This window comes from Epinephelus moara, chromosome 17 (genome assembly GCF_006386435.1).
Source record: "Epinephelus moara isolate mb chromosome 17, YSFRI_EMoa_1.0, whole genome shotgun sequence".
NCBI classification, from domain to species: domain Eukaryota; kingdom Metazoa; phylum Chordata; class Actinopteri; order Perciformes; family Serranidae; genus Epinephelus; species Epinephelus moara.
Genome location: NC_065522.1, coordinates 19,915,815 through 19,935,073, shown reverse-complemented (window position 1 = coordinate 19,935,073; position 19,259 = coordinate 19,915,815). Strand labels below are relative to the sequence as shown.

The 19,259-nt window shown below is 40.3% G+C and overlaps 2 protein-coding genes and 1 long non-coding RNA gene across 3 annotated transcripts in view; all 3 read left to right on the top strand.

Annotated features, from left to right (window-relative positions):
* LOC126404549 (uncharacterized) overlaps positions 1 to 1,943 on the top strand; it is a 2,401-nt gene extending 458 nt beyond the window's left edge. Inside the window, exons 2-3 of the long non-coding RNA XR_007571493.1 lie at positions 473 to 641; positions 817 to 1,943. This is a non-coding gene — a long non-coding RNA (uncharacterized LOC126404549). The remainder of the gene's footprint in view (positions 1 to 472; positions 642 to 816) is intronic.
* A 1,816-nt stretch (positions 1,944 to 3,759) lies between these two features.
* LOC126404539 (uncharacterized) lies at positions 3,760 to 10,007 on the top strand. Its single transcript, XM_050067819.1, has 4 exons — positions 3,760 to 3,797; positions 4,199 to 4,421; positions 8,621 to 8,789; positions 8,961 to 10,007. The coding sequence occupies exons 2-4, from the start codon at positions 4,220 to 4,222 to the stop codon at positions 9,280 to 9,282; spliced, it is 693 nt and encodes a 230-aa protein (XP_049923776.1). The 5' UTR covers positions 3,760 to 3,797; positions 4,199 to 4,219; the 3' UTR covers positions 9,283 to 10,007.
* A 5,002-nt stretch (positions 10,008 to 15,009) lies between these two features.
* LOC126404541 (complement C1q-like protein 3) lies at positions 15,010 to 18,294 on the top strand. Its single transcript, XM_050067823.1, has 3 exons — positions 15,010 to 15,251; positions 15,482 to 15,613; positions 15,805 to 18,294. The coding sequence occupies exons 1-3, from the start codon at positions 15,029 to 15,031 to the stop codon at positions 16,083 to 16,085; spliced, it is 636 nt and encodes a 211-aa protein (XP_049923780.1). The 5' UTR covers positions 15,010 to 15,028; the 3' UTR covers positions 16,086 to 18,294.
* The last annotated feature ends 965 nt before the right edge of the window (positions 18,295 to 19,259 follow it).

Genomic DNA, 19,259 nt, shown 5'->3' with positions numbered 1-19,259 from the left:
CAAACAACCATTCACGCTCACATTCACACCTATGGACAATTTTAGAGTTACCAATTAACCTAGTCCCCAATCTGCATGTCTTTGGACTGTGGGAGGAAGCCGGAGTGCCCGGAGAGAACCCACGCTGACACGGGGAGAACATGCAAACTCCGCACTACATCTACAGTACAGATGAAAATATGTGTGGGAACACTACGCTGCAAATAAATGCGAGGCAAATAAAATAGTTCAATAACTTATTAAATAAAATGACTTTAAAAACTACATAGCTTTGAAAATCTGAAATCTGAAGTTGCATCGCATGGAGCCAAAAATATTAAAATACCATCTTAAAAAAAAAAGTTTAGTCAGTGTTGACACTGATTGATGGCTGGTGTAATGTTTAGATGCTGCATGTATGACTTTGGTGTATTAATGTTATTGAACATCAAATTAACTTGTTCCAAAACGCTCATTGTCTCTTCCACTTTAGACAAGATGAAAGTCGCTCTGCTGTTCGCCCTGGTGTTCACCCTTTCCGTTGTTCATGGATGTATCAGACCATGTCAGCAGAGAGTTGACAGCAATGCGTACAACAGATTTGCTGGGAGACACTTTGTTCAGGGCTGCTTCAACAGACGATCACGCTGTGCCTGGGGACGGTGAGTTAAACATTAAGTCAATAAGTTGATTGTGAAATGGTTGCTAATTATATCTACATACTAATGTACATTAGTCACACAAGCTTTAACAACATTTTTAAAGTTCTGTGTTAAAATACTGTGTATTTTATCAAAGCCATTTACTTTGCAGTAAAACATTGATCTCATTATACAGGTACCTAAAGAGGTCTGGACTCTGCAGAAGGGGTAGGCAGACCTTCATCGAGAGCAGGGATCAGCCGCGACTTAGACAGATCTGTAATGGCTTTGGACGCCGTGTTTCCAATGGTAATGACCTATGTACGAGTTCCTCAAGATTCGTGGTGTATGAGCTCAGAGTCAACTGCAGATGCAAAGTTTTAAGTGTCAAGAAAAGATGGAGATTTGTGGTTGTGGCTTGTGATTTGGTTGGACGCTGTTGCCTTCCCACCCGTTTTGCGAGGGCCACATGCATCAAGCCAAACTCATGGGCTCAAGCCTGCAGATAAAACCGGCATGCTGCTTAGCAAAGTTTTAGATGGGTAAGAGATTAAATCTCAGTTGCCACGCTTAGCATTGCCCTGAAATCTAAAACTTTTGTCAAGTTTAGCTAATTGAAGCCTTTTTTGCTTACATTAAAAAAATAAATTAACATATGAAAAATGTGCCAAATGTAGGCACATTTATTCCCAGCTGACATCAGTATGACATCAGAAAGACGTTGGACACTTACGTTGCATAGATGTTAAATTTTGGTTGGAATAACTGGTTGACGATATCTGAAATGTCTCGCAACTTTAGAATTTCACGTTGTGTGGACATTAACATTATGGCCTCATGACTAAATTTCATTATTCTACGTCAAGATGACGTTAGCATGAGACTTTTAGAAGACGTTGGATTTTGGTTACTTAACAACCTTAAAACCAAACCAACAAAATATTGTCATCTGTCCTCAGAATTCTACGTGAAATTGTCCTGACATTAAATTTTCACCTGACGTCACAACCTAAATTCAACCAAATATCAACGTCTAACAACGTCAGTATCCAGCTGAGGTTGGTGTAAATGCCCTTCATTTTGTCAAAGTAAAAGTCCTCTGCCACTTCAGTGTTTTAGTGGCAAATGCACATGGTTTAAATATTAATGGACATATGTCACCTGTCAAAATCTACACCTATGTTAAACTGTTGTGTATCCTTTTCCATGATGAGGTCAATTCATATTGTCACTCTGTTCTCTACATATATAAATGTATCCATGCACTCTCCATAACAGGATCTGTTGTGAAGCTGTATTAAAATCCTGTTTGTTTTGCTTTTGTTTATTATCAAATAAATGGCTTACAGCTGCATCATTCAATCATCTTTTAGTTCATTGCTTTGGTTTATGGCATATTTATGTATGGTAGAGAAAATCAGAAGCTCACTGATGAACACTGTCGAGTATCCAGCAGGTAAAGACTAAAATGCCTGGAGTCTGAAAAGACAAAATAACTTATAAAGGATGGAATATCAAATACCTGATTTTGTTGAAGAATAACAACTCACATTAAAACTGGCTCTGTTCGGGTTGTTGAATGTTCAGACAATGCAAAAGAGTTACGGCCTAAAACAATGTACATACTTTATACCAGACCACCATCTTTGGATACAACTGATTAGAATATGTGTAGCTTATTTTGGAGGCACCAAGAATAACTGGACAGACTAATCTTGTCTTGCATGTAGTTGAAACACCTGGGTCAGATGTTAGCACTTGACTGAATGGGGGTTATTGGTGGTTATCAGCCTCAAAGGGTCCTGCTACACCGACAAGTTAGGCCGTTATCAGCTCATGAAATGTTCGTGTTTATTGATATACAGTGATGGCAGAACTCAGTTGACATGACTTAGGATAAAGAGTGAGAGTCTGCATACATAGGTGGTCAGGGTGGTGGATGGGTCAAACACACACAGGACTTTTAGCCAGGAGACTGGGAGACTAATTTTAACTACTAGAATTTTAACTACATGACATTTGATGCATTAGTAAGAAACACATTTTAAACCGAACAGTGATGTATTTTCTAAACATGACCACAGTATCGGCGCCTAAACCTCATAGAAGTGAAAGAAAAACCGAATCTGCTCAAAATGCCAAAACGGGTTGATAACCACATTCTGAACCTACTAGTAGGGGTTAGCCAGACCCTGCTGACCTGTATCTATGACACTGATAACCAGTAATAATGCCTATTTAATTCAGTGATAACATTCCAAATGGTTGCAATGCCTGAGGTCTCCCACAATGACTTAGACCAACAAACAGGAAAGAATAGCATTCGAGCTAAAGAAAAGTTGAATCATCTTCAGGTAACAGCAGCAGCTAGGAGAAGTAAGGCAGAATTTATACTTCTGTGTTGAATCGACACTGTACCTATGGTGTAGGCCGACATGCACCTCCCCAGTAATGTACCTACAGTACAAGTTGCATCAATGCAGACCTGTTTATTTTTGTAAGCTGAAACCATTTCCTTCAGTGGAAACAAAGCTTTTATTTACTTTAATTTCACAGATGAGAAACAATACATTGTAAAGACAATAGAGCCTCCTCAAAAATAGCATTTTAAGTCTTGTGTGTGATTTATCCTGGCTTCATATGAGTAGAGGAAAACTCTGCTCCTCGCTAGGCTAATTTATACAATGTAAAAAAATAAAGAAAATTTAAAAAAATAATAAAAATAAAGGTGTGTGTGTGTGTGTGTGTGTGTGTGTGTGCTAGTTACGTTAGCATGTATCTGTTTGGAAAACATGTTTAGTATCAGACAGTTGTTTTGTCAGTGAACCTTGTGAGTTGTAATGGAGCCAAATTTTGTAACGTTACCTTTGTTAAATGTTGCTGTTGTCCCTGGCTTCATAACGTAGCATGTTGTATTTGTGGGGAAAATGTGTCCAGATAAAGACAAGTGTTTGCCTGTGAATGCTGCGAGTTATAATGAAGCTGATTTATGTACTTGCAGGGCTGCCAACACTCACGCATTGTCCATGAGACACACGCATTTGATTGGCTTCACACGCTGTCACGCCACACCCCCGATTTCTCACACTGAAGCAATGGCCCAATTGACACCGGAATTGCACTCAGAAGAAGAAGAAGAAGAAGAAGGAGAAGATTGATTTCCCCCGCTCTTTTCAGGTATGTATGTTAAGTGTTTGTGCTCTTAAACTTTAAGTAACATTTGCATATTTGTTTTTTGTGTGTTGTGCAATCATTTAAAGGCATTTCAAGAGCTTTGTACATATTATTTTGAGGTTTCAATGCAGCTGTAAAAGTTTACTGTAGGTTGATGCCTAATTAATTTTGTCTGTTTTATCTATACAAAACCATTCCTCTATGCTGCTTTATAATTGTATATTAATTACTGTATATATAGTAGTATATACAAATTAGAATAATTTGTTATGTATGTATAAAGCATCATATACAGTAGGTGCGTACATTTTGTTTTAGACAAAATTAATTATCAACCTTTACACATCTTTCAAAGGAATGTGAGATTTTTTTTTTCCACTGTGTTCTTGGTTCATTCTTCATAGGTGACAGGGTTAAGTCTGTTCATGAGGCTTGCCACCTTTGCAAAGCTGGTCCTGGTGTTACCCCACTCCAATGCAGATGCAGAGAGAGAGACTAAAACCAGGAACAGCCTGGCTCTGGATGGAACCCTGTCATCAATAATGACAATAAAGATGGCTGGCCTGGAGTCCTGCTTCACGTGGGAGCCCTCCCCAGAAATCATCAAGGCCTCAAAAAAGGCCACAGGCAAGTACAACAAAGCACACAGATCTTAAGGACTTTGACAGTAGCCTCCCTATTTTGGGAGTTGTTTGTATAAATGGTTAAACTTCAATTTTATTTTATTTTTTTAATTTAAATTGGTATTAGCTGCATGTAGTTTAGGGATGTTCAAAAATGTCACAATAACATAGCTTTTGGGGGTTTTCATTTTTATTTAAATGTTTCTTGTATGTTGCATATCTGTTTACTATTTGATGACTTTATTTTTATACAGAATCCCAAAGTAAACATGCACAAATTTGAGCCATGCTGTGTGTTGTGTCTTACTGTTGGGTCAGTTGGTTTAATTGGTACACTCTGAGTTAGGCTAATACATTGAGAACTACTGATGTATAAAAAATGGTATATTTAAAACAAAACAAAAAAAACAAACATTTTTGCTGTATGGTAATGACGCTGAATGGGCCAAACAAAAAACTGCAGTGTATGTGGCAAAATTTCGGTTGGCCCCACCAAATCTCACTCCAAGGTTTTTTGAAAAGTTGGCAGCCCTGGTACTTGTGTTTGAAATTGTCTCTATTAAGCCATGTTTAATGCCGGGTTGCCAACTCTCACGCATCTAGCGTGACTGTCGCTCTTTCACCATCAACTTTGGGCAAACTTTAGGCTACTTATGGGGTAAATAAAACGAACCCTCAAATACTCCACATGCACAGTCTCCACATTGTCTACGAGACAAACAGTGTCCATGAAGTTAAAGGTGTAAATATGAAGACTGACTGGCTCACTGTTGTGCCACTGAACTCTGGCTGACCTGAAGGGACAGTAAAAGGAACTGCTGAGCTGCTGTTGACTGAACTGAACTTTCTCCTCATTGCCTCACTAGCCAAAAGGTGAAAATACAGCATGAATAAGTCATTAAAATTTTCAGAACAGGTTCAACATACTGCATTTCTCGTTTTCATCAGAGCCTTTAGAGAGCTGTTTGACCAAGAATTATTGAAGAAAATGTGGCAACGGGACACAGCCAAGACAAGACAGGAACAGGGCGCACAGAATCAGACTCACAGAATCATGACTTAGTCCAAATTAGTCCATATCCAATGTCGGGCAGTGACTTGCGCCATCAGAAACCAGCGAAAAAAGGCATAACGTCAGCATGATATGCGGCTGGTTGCTGTTATAGTTTAACGGCATCAGGGGGAAACACAGCAGGATAAGGATGAAAGTGTTGGTGGATGGGTCCAACAAACCCCGACTGTCACCCGAGAGAGCAGTGTTCGCTACCTGTAAGATTCTACAGCCACACCCTGTTCCTTTTTCCTAACCCTAACCACTTCCTTTTGTTGCCTAAACCCAACCTTGTGTGTTCGTTGTTGAAGGGGAAAAAGAAGTCAGTTCACAGTGTTGTACCGACGTAGTGGTGGAAGGAGGTGAATATGTTAAGATGTTTTCGGACTCTGCTTCCCAACCTGGAGATCTAAATTTGCAAGATAAATCTGAGGGATAGCGAGATGATTAAAGTTAGGAGAGAGTCCCTATAGCCCCTAAAAATATTGAAATGAAATATTCTGTGAAGGGAATATTACTCTTTGGACAAACTGCTACAGCTTGTAGACATCATGATTAGAAATTGCTTGGTGTTATAAAAATTATGATCACAAGATGTAAACATACCATTGTGTTCTGCAAGTGCTAGAATTTCCTGTTTAATGCTATAGCAACTGCAAGATCAGCAGGTGGTTAGGAGCAAAGGGAAGTCTGTCATTATATGTAAGAGGAAGCGAGAGAAACAGAGGGTCAGAGACAGGACAAGGACAAGGTCACCTGGAGGACCATGAGACAAGATGTCACAACCATTGTCATCTATGAAGTATGTACTTGATAGATTAGGGGAACTGAAACCCCCAAACTCCAACGCCCAAATATACTGTATAAAAGCTTGCAGTAGACGCTCCTCAGGGAGCCTTTTCTCTGTAACCTCATCTTGTATGTTGCACTGTGAAACGCTCCTCTTGTACAAGATAATAAATTCTGTTAAACTTTGATATTTCGGCTCCAGTCTCTATTTGCTTTAAAGGTCATTACAAACTAATTCTTATGACACTTGGCTATAAAGGATCACAAGCCAAAAACGCTGGGAACCAATGTCCTTGAATGCAACTGACGGTGATATGTGTAGCTTGTTTTAGAGGCAGAAATAGGACTAATGATTATTATGCACTTACGAGGACCCTGAGCTTGTCCTTATGTCGTATCAGGTCTCATCTGTGCTAACTCACCAGCACTAGACCTAGCACATTTGGCATTCTAAGGCCCCAGCTTGCTGCAAGCAATGCGTTCGCTAACAGTCACTGTTTACTCGCGTTTTGCATGCATGCTAACAGGTTAGAGCATTCACACCGCATCTGTTCTACATGCTGCTCAAATCGCCCTGCTTTCTCAAGCAAGCTCGAAAATAGAAGAGACGCCGATTTTTCCGCGAACAAATGGTTGCTGTATTTAATCGACATCTGCGGTGGTCGAGAGAGGTCACAACACAGGTAAATTTGTGTTTTGATGGAACAGCAGCGGCTGCTGCGCGACGTGTCTGTTCGGTTTTGGTATGAATACACGTGTGATGCCACTACGCTCGTGGACTACTTCACGACCGCTTTGCAAATGCATCGCTTGCGGTGTAAATGAGGCCTAAGGGTGCTTTCAAACCTAGAGTTGTCTTGCTTTGGTCTGAATCAGGGATTAGTTTTGTTACAAAGTTGCATAATTGCCTAGAGTTGGTTCGTGTTCTCACGGCAGAATTTATAAGCAGACCAGATCAAATGCCTTGTGCGGGAAAGCTGCTCTTGACTGGTCAGAATTTCCATGTGGGAAAAATCCAGGAAGTAAACCAAACGTTGAAGAAGAGTACACTTGCAAGATAAATGTGACACTTTCTAATGTCACAGTGGAGGGACAACTACGCAGGTTGATTTTAGCGCTGGTCATCGTGGACTATATTGCTGTCACTGTTCATTTTAGTCAAACCATACAGTTTGAAAACGAGGCTCCAACTAGAAAACAATGTTTTGATGCATTGGATGTGCTGAATGTGCATATTAAGGCAGTACAGGAGGAGGTGCACATTAATAATCCTCCAGGACTGTAACATGCTCATTCATTCATTCATTCATCTTCTAACCGCTTCATCCTCTTGAGGGTCGCGGGGGGGCTGGAGCCTATCCCAGCTGACATCGGGCGAGAGGCAGGGTACACCCTGGACATCGCAGGGCTGACACATAGAGACAAACAACCATTCATGCTCACATTCACACCTATGGACAATTTAGAGTTATCAATTAACCTAGTCCCCAATCTGCATGTCTTTGGACTGTGGGAGGAAGCCGGAGTGCCCGGAGAGAACCCACGCTGACACGGGGAGAACATGCAAACTCCGCACAGAAGGGCTCCCACACCCGGGATCGAACTGGCAACCCTCTTGCTGTGAGGCGACAGTGCTAACCACCACACCACCGTGCCGCCCGTAACATGCTCATGTTTAACACAATGTGTCATGTGACTGCCGTTGGTTCAGATCAAGTTGCAGTTCTGCATTTTTTTGCATGAACTCAAGACCCACACTTCCTTATTCACAGGAATATATGTCATCACATTTGGTGTGTGTGTGCTGCCACATACACACGCATCACTTTATCCAGTAATAGCCACAGACATGTATGGTAAAAGGTAGGCTATGCTTTTTTTATTTATTTTTTTGCTGATTGGTTGTGATCAAATGTTCACAAGACCAGAGGAGGTTTAAAAGGGGAGATTTCTAGACGTCTGTCAGAAGCGTCAACATCAGCTGATACTGCTTTCCTCCAGACTAACACAGCAACATTTACAGTACAGAGGCCGGCTGATCAGAGCAGGTGAGAAAACTCAATGCTAACAAAAAGTGGTGGTGATGGCAGTAGCAACTCCTATTTACTGTTAAGCATGAGGCACTCAGTCTCTGTTGTGTATCACTCATACCTGTCCCCCCAAAACAAGGGCAGGCAGGAACCAATTAGCTCATAACCAAAGGAACACAATGCTGAATCTATTACTTCCTAAATATAAATAATGTACCCATTAATAAATAACACAGTAACTTGACTACTTAAAAATAACCTCAAAACATAATGTGTGCAGTAATTATGGTCACAGTGTTATGTTGTTCCAAAACTCTGTTTCTTCCACTTTAGACAAGATGAACATAATTCTGCTGATCGCCGTCATGCTCACTCTTTCCGTTGTTGATGGGAACAATCAGCCTTGTCTGTGGAACCCTAACAACAACGCGTACAACCAATTTGTTCGGAGACACATCATCCAAGAACCCTTTAACAGACTATCATGGGTGGACTGGCAAAAGTGAGTTAAACATTGAGTCAATAAGCTGACTGTAAAATGGCCACTAATTATATCTACATACTAATGTACATTACAGTCACGCATACTTTAACAGGATTTTTAAAATTCTGTGTCTGTGTATTTTATCACAGCCATTTACTTTGCAGTAAAAACACTGATCTCATTATACAGCTACATAAGGAGGCACAGACTCAGAAACAGACCCAGGCAGTCCTTCATCGAGGGCAGGGATGTGGGACGTGTCAGGTACATCTGCAATGGCGGTGGCTACCCCATTTTGCCTCCTCAACCAGGTAACTTATGCATGAGCTCCTCTACCTTGCTGGTGTATGATCTCACAGTCAACAACAACGGCAGAGTTACAAGTCTCATGCAAAAACAAAAAAAAGTGATTGTTGCTTGTGATAAGGTTGTGAATCGGTGCCGTCCTGTCCATTTTGAGAGGTACCGCGGGCAAAGGCCAGACAAACGAGCTGGACCCTGCATGCCTTAGACACTGCTTAGAACAGGCAAAAGCTTTTTTTTTTTCTTTTCTTTTTTTTACTGTTAACTGATTTGTTTCTTGAAACTTAATCATCACCTAACCTCAAAGTTTAGAGTCCAGTTGTGTATATAAAACTGTTTGGTGTCCTTTTCCCTGATGAGGTCAATTCATACGATTGTCTACTATGGTGGGTTTTGGTCTCCACACCTCATGACTAACGTTCGCTATTTTATGTCAAGATGACGTTGGCATGAGACTTTTGGAAGATTTGCATTACTTAACGACACACCTTGAAACCAACCAAATTTCAATGCCATCTGTCCTCAGTATTCTACATGAAGCTGTCCTGACAATAGAATTTTGGTCACCTGACATCACAACCTAAATTCAATCAAATATCAACATCTAACATCAGTGTCCAGCTGAGGTTGGTGTAAATGCCCTTCATTTTGTCAAAATAAAAGTCCTCTGCTACTTTAATGTTTTTATTGGCAAATGCACATGGTTTAAATATTAATGGACACGTCACCTGTCAATATCTACACCTGTGTTAAACTGTTTGGTATCCTTTTTCATGATGAGGTCAGTTCTATCACTCTGTATAATCCTCTTATTGTGAAACTAACTATATATATCTCCATGTACTTTCTCCATGACATGATCTGTTGTGAAGCTGTATTAGAATCCTGTTTGTTTTGCTTTTGTTTATAATCAAATAAATGGCTTACAGCTGCATCAACCAATCATCTGTCAGCTCATTGTTTTTGGTTTTATGGCATATTTATGTTTGACAGATATTCGACAAAACTGGCCTAGCTTGGGTTCCTTAATGTTCTGACAAAGCAAAAGAGAGAAGATGCCAGACCACAGCTTGATACTGACCAGTTTGGGGTGGTATTTGGACGCAAGCAGCAACCTCTGAGGCTGAGAATGCAGAAGTGACATAAACTGCAGATCCTCTAATGGCCACTTGAGGCTGGCTCCAAAACAGAGTTAATCCCCACAGACCCCCATGTTAAAATGCCCAACTTCACAGCAGATATAAACATGTTTACAGCCCGGTATAAAAAATAGTTTTGGTCACCGGAGCTAATTTCAACACTTGACAACTTTAGAGGGGCTAGTGAACTAACAACTTCTAACGAAGGGACATATTTTAGAGATATTTCACATTGTATTCAATGCATAATAGTTCTGAATTGCTGATAAACTGTATTACACTACTGCAATATGAATGCAGTAACTGCAGGAAGTTTGTGTTTCAGCAGATTAATCCTGTGAATACTGCATCAGAGATTAATTTTTGCAATATTTTTCATTATATATTTTAATTTACAACAATCATTCATTTTTGTTGACAAAGTTTGTGGGTTTTTTCTCCCTGACTCTTGGCCATTTCCAACTACTTTTCTGAAGCAGGATGAGGCAGTTTAGCAGACATTAAAGGTGCTGTGGATATAGGTTGTATTCAGCTCTTTACTGTGTTAAGTTTAATAATCTAAACTTTAAAAAAAAAAATTATTTAGTTTTCTGAATAAAAATGAGTGAAATCCTGAGATTTACGCCAACCGTGTGACCCCCAGTGAAGCTTCGGTGACCCCAGTGTACGAAGGCTTAAGGTTACACATATTCAAGGGCGTGGATGTCAGATCCACCCGTCACTCCTCCACAGCTCCACTCTTGCGTCCAAATATAGTCACCTGTGGCACTTAAAAAAACCAAGATGGTGACGGCCAAAATGCCAAACTCTGGGCTTCAAAACAGCAGTCCACAAACCAGTGGGTAACATCATGGTAGCTACATACATATGACACCCTGAGAATGAGTCTCAACAATCTACTATCTTTCTCCTGAATTACAAGCTGAACCTTTAATAAACTAGTTTGAATTTTGGGAAGTACGTTTTGATGGTAGGTGGGTTTTGTTCAGACACCGCCAGGTTAGCTGTTTCTTCCTGTCTTTATGCTAAGCTAAGCTAACTGTCTGCTGGATGTGGCCTCATATTTACCATACAAATATGAGAGTGGTTTCAATCTTCTCATCCAACACTCAGTAAGAAAGGGAATACACTTTCCAAATTTCCCAAAATGTTGAACTATCTATTAAATATGTGACGTATGAAAAATACATAAACTTTAACTTTCTTAGACCCAAGCATGCATGCCCTCTGTGTCATCTTTGTGATGGCTTTTACGGAAGCATCAAAATATGATGAGTGAGGATGAGGACGCCAAGTAGTTATGTTGCTAAAGTAGTTTTCATGACACAACCTACATTTTCCTGTGAACAAGAGTTTATTTTAACAATGCACTGTGCATGTATTGAACAGAAAGTGACCTGCTGACCCTGAGAGTCCAAAACTGACGCTACAGGGGTATCCTAAGCATCAGATTTTGAACCGTAGGGTCACTGACTAAGGTGCCATATTTGACAAGTTGGGAGAGAGAGAACCTGCTGCCACAGTCCTGGGATTTATTATACCTTTGTTTTCTGCTTCATTGTTTGATTGGAAGTAATAATGAGTTGAGAAATGGATCTACTTTTGAAAATTAGCTTTGAGCAGGCATGGTTGTCCAGCACTGCAGCAGCCTGTGAAAGATGTTAAGATGCCAGAAAGGAAAGGGAATTTATATGGAGAAAATGAACGCTATAAATGGTTTGGACCTAGCCTTGGACCAAGTCTTGAAAACGAACCCCACTTTTCATTTGGGGGTTCCCGGTCTAGACCGATTCACGTCTCCATAAACGTTCAAATCAAACATGTAATGTACTCACCTCATAGGCACAGATGCTAGGAAGGTGTACGGGGGGTTGCCATGTGTTTCTATATCCGTTATTGTTCAATAAACATGCATTTTTATCTCGGATGTCTGAAATTTTCTTCACCCCTTCTTCATCCCGCAATAAATGAGTGCACCAGCTTTCTACTGCGCCACAGCGCCACTATAGCAGTTGGGAGGTGTATTGCACATTGGTAGTAAGAGGCTCTAGCCTTGGACCAAGACGTTCATTGCCTCTTACTACCAATGAGCAATACACCTCCCAACCGCTACAGTGGCGCTGTGGCGCAGTAGAAAGTAACAAACATCACTGATGCCTACAATCCACACACAGGTAATACTCTGCATCAAGTATCACCTGCTATGCTGAAATGTAATCTAGATGTTTAAGAACTCATGTTTGGGGATCCAACTACCAGACAACCTTCAGTGGATTCTTGGTCACTCAAATGTGAGAATCAATGTGTATCTCTGTATCTATGTATATCTCTGTATCTATGTATATCTCAGTTTGGTTGAAAAACATGAAAGAAAAGACGATACTACTGCCCCCAAATTATTGTTTGGTCGGAGGTGTTTACAGACTGCTGGTGTTTAGTCTGCTTATGTCTCTGTTGGTGTGGACTGTGTCAGTTTGATCACCATGTTTTTGTTGTTTTATGTTTTTATGATATAGCTGATTGCTACCATGGAGATAATAAAGTTGAATTCCGATCTTGACCTTGGGTGAAGTTTGTTGTTTTCTGCCAGACACTGAAAATAAATATTGTGCCGGAGGAAGATGAACTTCAGTAGAAGCATATCTAGACTGAATAGTGGTTGGCCCAGACTTGAGCAAAACGCTGTGAACTGACACTGAGATAGAAACTTCGCTAACACTTTACTTGAAGGTATGTACATAAGGGTGACANTGTTTGGGATGTCCTTATTATGAGAGGTGCATTTCTTGTTAATGTCAAGTTGTTATGACAAAGACATCTTCTGGTAATGTCATCCTGGTTAATGTCAAGTTGTTATGACAGACATCTTCTGGTAATGTCATCCTGGTTAATGTCAAGTTGTCATTATGATGTCAATATGATGATATCATGTACATAATGTTCATGACAGGTTCATGACCGTGTCATGTCATAGTTATGACAGTGTCATGTCACCCTTATGTACATACCTTAAAGTAAAGTGTTATCAGAACTTCTCTATGATCAAAACTAATTTAGAGCTGTGCCTGAAAGGCCTACACACGTCCCCCAACTATCAAGAAGAACATTGTGATCAGTATTGTTGAGGTGTGCGTTTTGCTCATTTTGATAAATGGATGGTGGACTTTGAGAACACCAGGGACAACAATGAAAATAAGTCCAGGACTTTATTGTTCTATCACCGACAAAGTCTGATATGTTGTATCATAAATAAATCACACAGAAAGGGTTGATAAGGAGTGGAGCACTAAATTTTTTAGGCTTTTATGGCCAAATAATGAAGATCATTTTAATTTCAACAATGATACCTGCTCCAGAAAAAGCTGATGTCAACAATATCTACAGTAAATTGATGTATTACTGGTGTCAGCTATCATGATATTAACTTATTACTGATAGTAAGTGCAGTTCCAGGGTATTATGAACGAACAATAACAAAAAACAAGCCATAAAATGAGGCAAAGGTTCATTGATTTTTACTCCTGTTTCCTTGTTGAAGAATGTCAAAACAAGTCTGTTGACATTCAGAACTGGAGCTTCAAAGTTACCTTTTACAATTCATTGTATTCATGTTTAGTTCTGCTGTTGTGCTTTGTAAGTTTCCAGCCTCCAATGTACGCAGTAGCTCAGTCCATAGGGACTTGGGTTGGGCACCGGAGGGTCGCCTGTTCAAGTCGCTGTCCGGACCAAATATGGAGCGTGGACTGGTGGCTGGAGAGGTGCCAGTTCACCTCCTGGGCACTGCCAAGGTGCCCTTGAGCAAGGCACTGAACCCCCCCAGCCGCTTGGGGCGCCCCTCACTCTGACATCTCTCCACTTTGTGCATGTATAGGTCCTGTTTGTGCATGTGTGTGTCTTTCGGACCTGTGTGTTAATGACAAAAAGAGTGAAAAAATTGAATTTCCCCTCAGGGGGATTAATAAGTATGGTTATGTTAGGAAAACAGACACAGACTATCCAACAGATTCGGATCTTTTACTGTGAATATTTTCAGAATTGATTGTTTTGTGCTTTCAATGACAAGACAGCTGAAACATATTGCTTAAAATAATAACAATTTAATGTACAAGCTGAAAATTAAAGTGGCCAGGGGATCGATTTGAATGATTGGAGTGATACTTAATTATTAACTCTTCATGTGTGCTTCTTTACATTCTTCTGTATTTCCTTTATATCGAGTCCCTCTTTCTTTTGTATCTCAATAAAGCACTTTGAATAGCCAGGTTATTTAAAGGTGTTGTAGACTCACACAGTGTTAACAGAAAGTAATTTAAATATCATGCAACATTCATTTCCATACACTGTATAAAACATAGGTAATGTGTGAAAATGTACAAGGACAAATGTGCATGTATATTGTATGTTGATAATGATTCTCTCTTTAATTCATTGATTGACATGCAGTATAGTTGAGCGTGTGACTCAGTGTAATTTAAACTTTTTCATAAACATTTAAACTGGATTATGTCTCCTTTCATTCACATCAGACTGATGTTACTGTGCGTACAGCTCATTAGTGGCTTCATTTGATAGAGGAATGCCACAAATAAAAATGTTTAATCTTTGATCCCCACCCTCACTGTTCATGAAATTAGTTTATTAATTAATGTTATTTCCTCATTGCTCGTCCACTGATCTTAAAAATAACATGATAAAGCCATGTATCCAGTGGGAGGTTAAAAATTAACAGGTCATCTTTGAACACCATAAAAGCAGCCAGAGGGATCACATCAGTCAGAGTTTAGCTGACTGAACGATCTTGAATCAACTTGGAAGATGAATTGTGCCGTTTTATTGTTTGTTTTGCTGTCCAGCAGCTTGATTTTGGCCCAGGATGATGGTAACGCCAGTGTCACAGAAAAACCTGATGAAACACGAACATGTCAGCCTGACATGTGTGATCTCCTGAAGGCATTCGGTGCCATGAAAGAAAAGATTGCAGTTATGGAAATCAGGCTGGAGGACAGCGAAAACCAGATTCGGGACCTGAGGAACAAAGGTAAAGTGCAATTGAAAGATTATATTAAATAATTAAGAAAGCATTTTGTGTTTAATGATGGAATACACACGATTACATGAGCTGAAACAAAACAAGTCCTACCAACTAAACAGGAAAAAGATGGAAGTAGCAGGAGAGAACGTGTCTCCTCACAGACAAGTTTCATTTACATGGTTAGTAAAAGTCTCTTCATGAGAAATAACGTGATCAGCATGTTTTGTTTTACACAGAAAGAACCAAGGTGATATTCAGTGCAGCAACAGGAGGAGGATATAACGACATTGGACCCTTCAACAAAAACACAACTTTAATCTACAGAACAGTGATAACAAACATCGGTGATGCCTACAGTCCACACACAGGTAATACTCACAGTCACCTGCAGGTTTATTTGACACCCTGCCTTCCTGTCTGCTAACTTAGACGTCGGAAAAAACACCCTGCAAATCACTTTGAAAAACAGACTCATTTTTATTTTATTTGGTTGAAAAGCAGTAGAATAAAATCAAGTGCTGAAGACTGATGATTTGTGATGTGACGTTGTTGTCCACAGGTGTTTTCGTTGCACCTGTGGCAGGTGTTTATTACTTTACCATCTTCTACCACGCTCAAGGACTCCTCCACTCAAGGCTGTGGCTCTTTAAGAACAAGCAACACATGCTCACAACAAACGATCACCAGACAAACGCTGACGGAGCTGATAATGGAGGAAACGCAGTGTTCATGCAGCTGCAGCTAGGAGACCAGGTGTATGTGCTCATGGATAAAGGCTCACATGTTTGGGGAACCGACTACCACACAACCTTTAGTGGCTTTCTGGTTACTCAAATGTGAGACCTGGTACACTCTATGTTTATTCATATGTGCTTGAAGATGAATTTAAAAATCTGAGACGCTGTGTTAAGTTCTGCCTGTTATATGCATTGTCTGTTTTCAAAATACACTTCCTGTTTTCACAGGAAATGCACAGCTTGCATAGTCTCTCTAAAAATAAACGCACTACATCGGTACATTACAGCCAATTCACGTTTATTGTTCTTCAGCAACAAACACACATGGTTATGTTTAGCTAACACATGCATGTGGTTCAGTGTATGATAAAAGAACAGGGTTTGGCTTTACAGTCTTACAGGAAGCCAACCCCGACCTCCATTGTCATCCTGCCAGGTCTCCCCCTGGCACCGCTGGGCCCTGTCAAATTATAACGGCAATCAGCTGTGTATCATGCTGATGTGAAAGGACAGCTTTTTTCGTCAGTGTCTGACACTGGAAGTCACTGGCCAAGCACCAGATTTCAACGACTTTGGAGTGAGACCGGGTTGGGTAGTTACATTAGTCTTCTTTAATCGTTGCTTCTTTTGGTTCTTTACGCTGCAAAATTGGCAGTTTGGTCGGAAAGTAAACAAAAAGCAGATACAGCTGCCCCCAGCTCAATGTTAGTTGTGGGTTTTTACAGATTGCTCATCATGTTCTCATCCCATGTCATCACAAATTGCTGCATATTGTCAATGGAATTTCACATCTACGTATGACGTGCTAGGTATCCTCCTGCGTCTGCTGTTGACATTACAGGACACTGCAACAAATGCCAGGACATCAACAAGAGCACATGGTTAGGTTTAGAAAAACCACCATGGTTTGGCTCTATGTTCATATGAGAAGTCAACGCCAGGTTCCTGGGTAAAAGTCTAGGGTTTGGTGGACCCATCCACCAAACCCCCCACCTGCCCTTTACGGACTTTCCAGCTAGTTATATTAGGTCGTTACTGGCAGCATTTCCAACCAGCGTGTCATACTGCCATGACAAGTACTGTCCAGCCAACTGACAGCGTATCGTACCACCTGGAAAGGTGGCTTTTGGCATTGGTGCTTGACGCCGAAATCACTGACAAAGTATTTGACAGCTTCGGAATTAGAACAGTCAAGTCAAGATTTATTTCTAGAACACATTTAAAATGACGGCAGTCGACCAAAGTGCTGCACACAGGTGGGTACAGAGTTAAAACAACAATAATAAAAATAGAATAAATGTAGAAAACAACGATGAGAAAACAGAGCAAACAGTGCAAGCATTAAAATAGCAAGAAAACTTGAGATCATCGTGCTCAGGCTGAATGATACGGCAGGTGGAAGAGAGAGGTTTTTAGGGAGGATTTAAAAGTCTCTAGGGACTGGGAAGATCGAATGGGAAGGGGGAGGCTGTTCCAGAGCCTGGGGGCAGCCGCTGCAAAGGCTCTGTCACCCAACAGTAGTTGGTCTGAAGACCTTAAGGTTCTGGTTGGGGTGTGGCGCAAAAGGAGCTCAGAGAGGTACAGAGGGACCAGACCATTGAGGGCTTTAAAAACAATTAAAAGAAGTTTAAAATCAATACAAAAATGGACCAGGAGCCAGTGGAAGGAGGCTAAAACTGGTGTGATGTGGTCGTGCTTTTTCTTGCCTGTGAGGAGGCGAGCAGCAGCGTTCTGGACGAGCTGTAGACAGTTGAGGGAGGACTGATCCAGGCCAACATAAAGGGAGTTACAATAGTCTAATCTGGTGGTTATGAAGGAATGGATCACCCTTTCAAAGTCTGCAGCTGAGAAATAGGGCTTGGTTTTGGCTAAAAGACGTAGCTGGAAAAAGCTAGTTTTGACAACACCACTGATCTGTTTGTAAAAGTTGAACTGGCTGTCAAAAACCACCCCAAGATTCATTACAGAGGAACAAATGTTGGGGTTCAGGGGGACCAGGAAATCTACGGAGCTGCGTCGGGACATGTGGCCTCCAAACAGGATAACCTCTGTCTTGGACTCATTGAGATTGAAGAAATTAGAGCTCAACCAAGATTTGACATCACTCAAACAATCCAGTAGAGGTTGCATTGCGTCCTTGCTTAAAGACCTTAGTGGCAGGTAAATCTGGACGTCGTCAGCAAAACAATGGAATTAAATCTTGTGCTGAATTGCTTGTGTTTACACTGCTTATATCTCCTTTTTTTTTGTTTTGGACTGTGGCAGTTTTATCACTTTCTTTTTATCCCATGGAGTTAATAAAGTTAAATTACGATCTTGATTGGAGTTTGTTGTTTTTTGCAAGACACTGAAAATAAATATTGTGCCAAAGGACAATGGTCCTTGAAAATAAGTCTAGCACTTTATCATTCTATCATTGACACAGTCTGATATGTTGTAATATATGAATAAATCACAAAGAAAGGGTTGATAAAGACGGGAGCACTTTATTTTTCATGATTTAATGGCTGATGAGCTCTTTACTTTTAACAGCGATACCTGAACTTCTCTAAAGAAAAAGGTGAAATCAGCAATACCAGCAATAAATGAATAAATTACCAGTGTCAGCTACTACGTTACTGATAAACACAGTTCCTGGGTTAGATGGATTAACAGTGTCAAAAACAAGCCATAAAATTAGGCATTTTTACTCCTGTTTCCTTGTTGGAGAATGGTGAGAAAAGGCCATTGACACTGTTATCCAGAACTGTGCCCTCAACGTTATCCTTTCTGTTACTGCCACATTCTACAATTCACTATATTGTGTTTTCTTAAACAACCTGGCTATTCAAAGTGCTTTATTAAGACATAAAAGAAAGAGGGACTCGATATAAAGGAAATACAGAAGAATGTAAAGAAGCACACATGAAAAGAGTAAAATTAAGTATCACTTTAATCATTCAAATCGATCCCCTGGCCACTTTCTTAAGCAAGATATTTGAGCTGTCTTGATAACACAAAGCAACAATAGTTTCTGAATATATTCACAAAATAAAACAAGATCCGAATCTGTTAGTCTGTGTCTGTTTCCCTGACATAACCATCTGACTGGTTGGAGGTACATTGGAGGCTGGAAACCTACAAAGCACAACAGCAGAACTAAACATGAATACAATGAATTGTAAAAGGTAACTCTGAAGCTCCAGTTCTGAATGTCAACAGACTTGTTTTGACATTCTCCAACAAGGAAACAGGAGTAAAAATCAATGAACCTTTGCCTCATTTTATGGCTTGTTTT

Excerpts from the sequence above, each read along its gene's own strand:
- LOC126404539 (XM_050067819.1), top strand. The coding sequence starts at position 4,220 with ATGAGGCTTGCCACCTTTGCAAAGCTGGTCCTGGTGTTACCCCACTCC. Across the intron at positions 4,422-8,620 it reads GGCCTCAAAAAAGGCCACAG|ACAAGATGAACATAATTCTG; the intron begins GCAAGTACAACA and ends CTTCCACTTTAG. Across the intron at positions 8,790-8,960 it reads TCATGGGTGGACTGGCAAAA|CTACATAAGGAGGCACAGAC; the intron begins GTGAGTTAAACA and ends CTCATTATACAG.
- LOC126404541 (XM_050067823.1), top strand. The coding sequence starts at position 15,029 with ATGAATTGTGCCGTTTTATTGTTTGTTTTGCTGTCCAGCAGCTTGATT. Across the intron at positions 15,252-15,481 it reads TCGGGACCTGAGGAACAAAG|AAAGAACCAAGGTGATATTC; the intron begins GTAAAGTGCAAT and ends TGTTTTACACAG. Across the intron at positions 15,614-15,804 it reads TGCCTACAGTCCACACACAG|GTGTTTTCGTTGCACCTGTG; the intron begins GTAATACTCACA and ends TGTTGTCCACAG.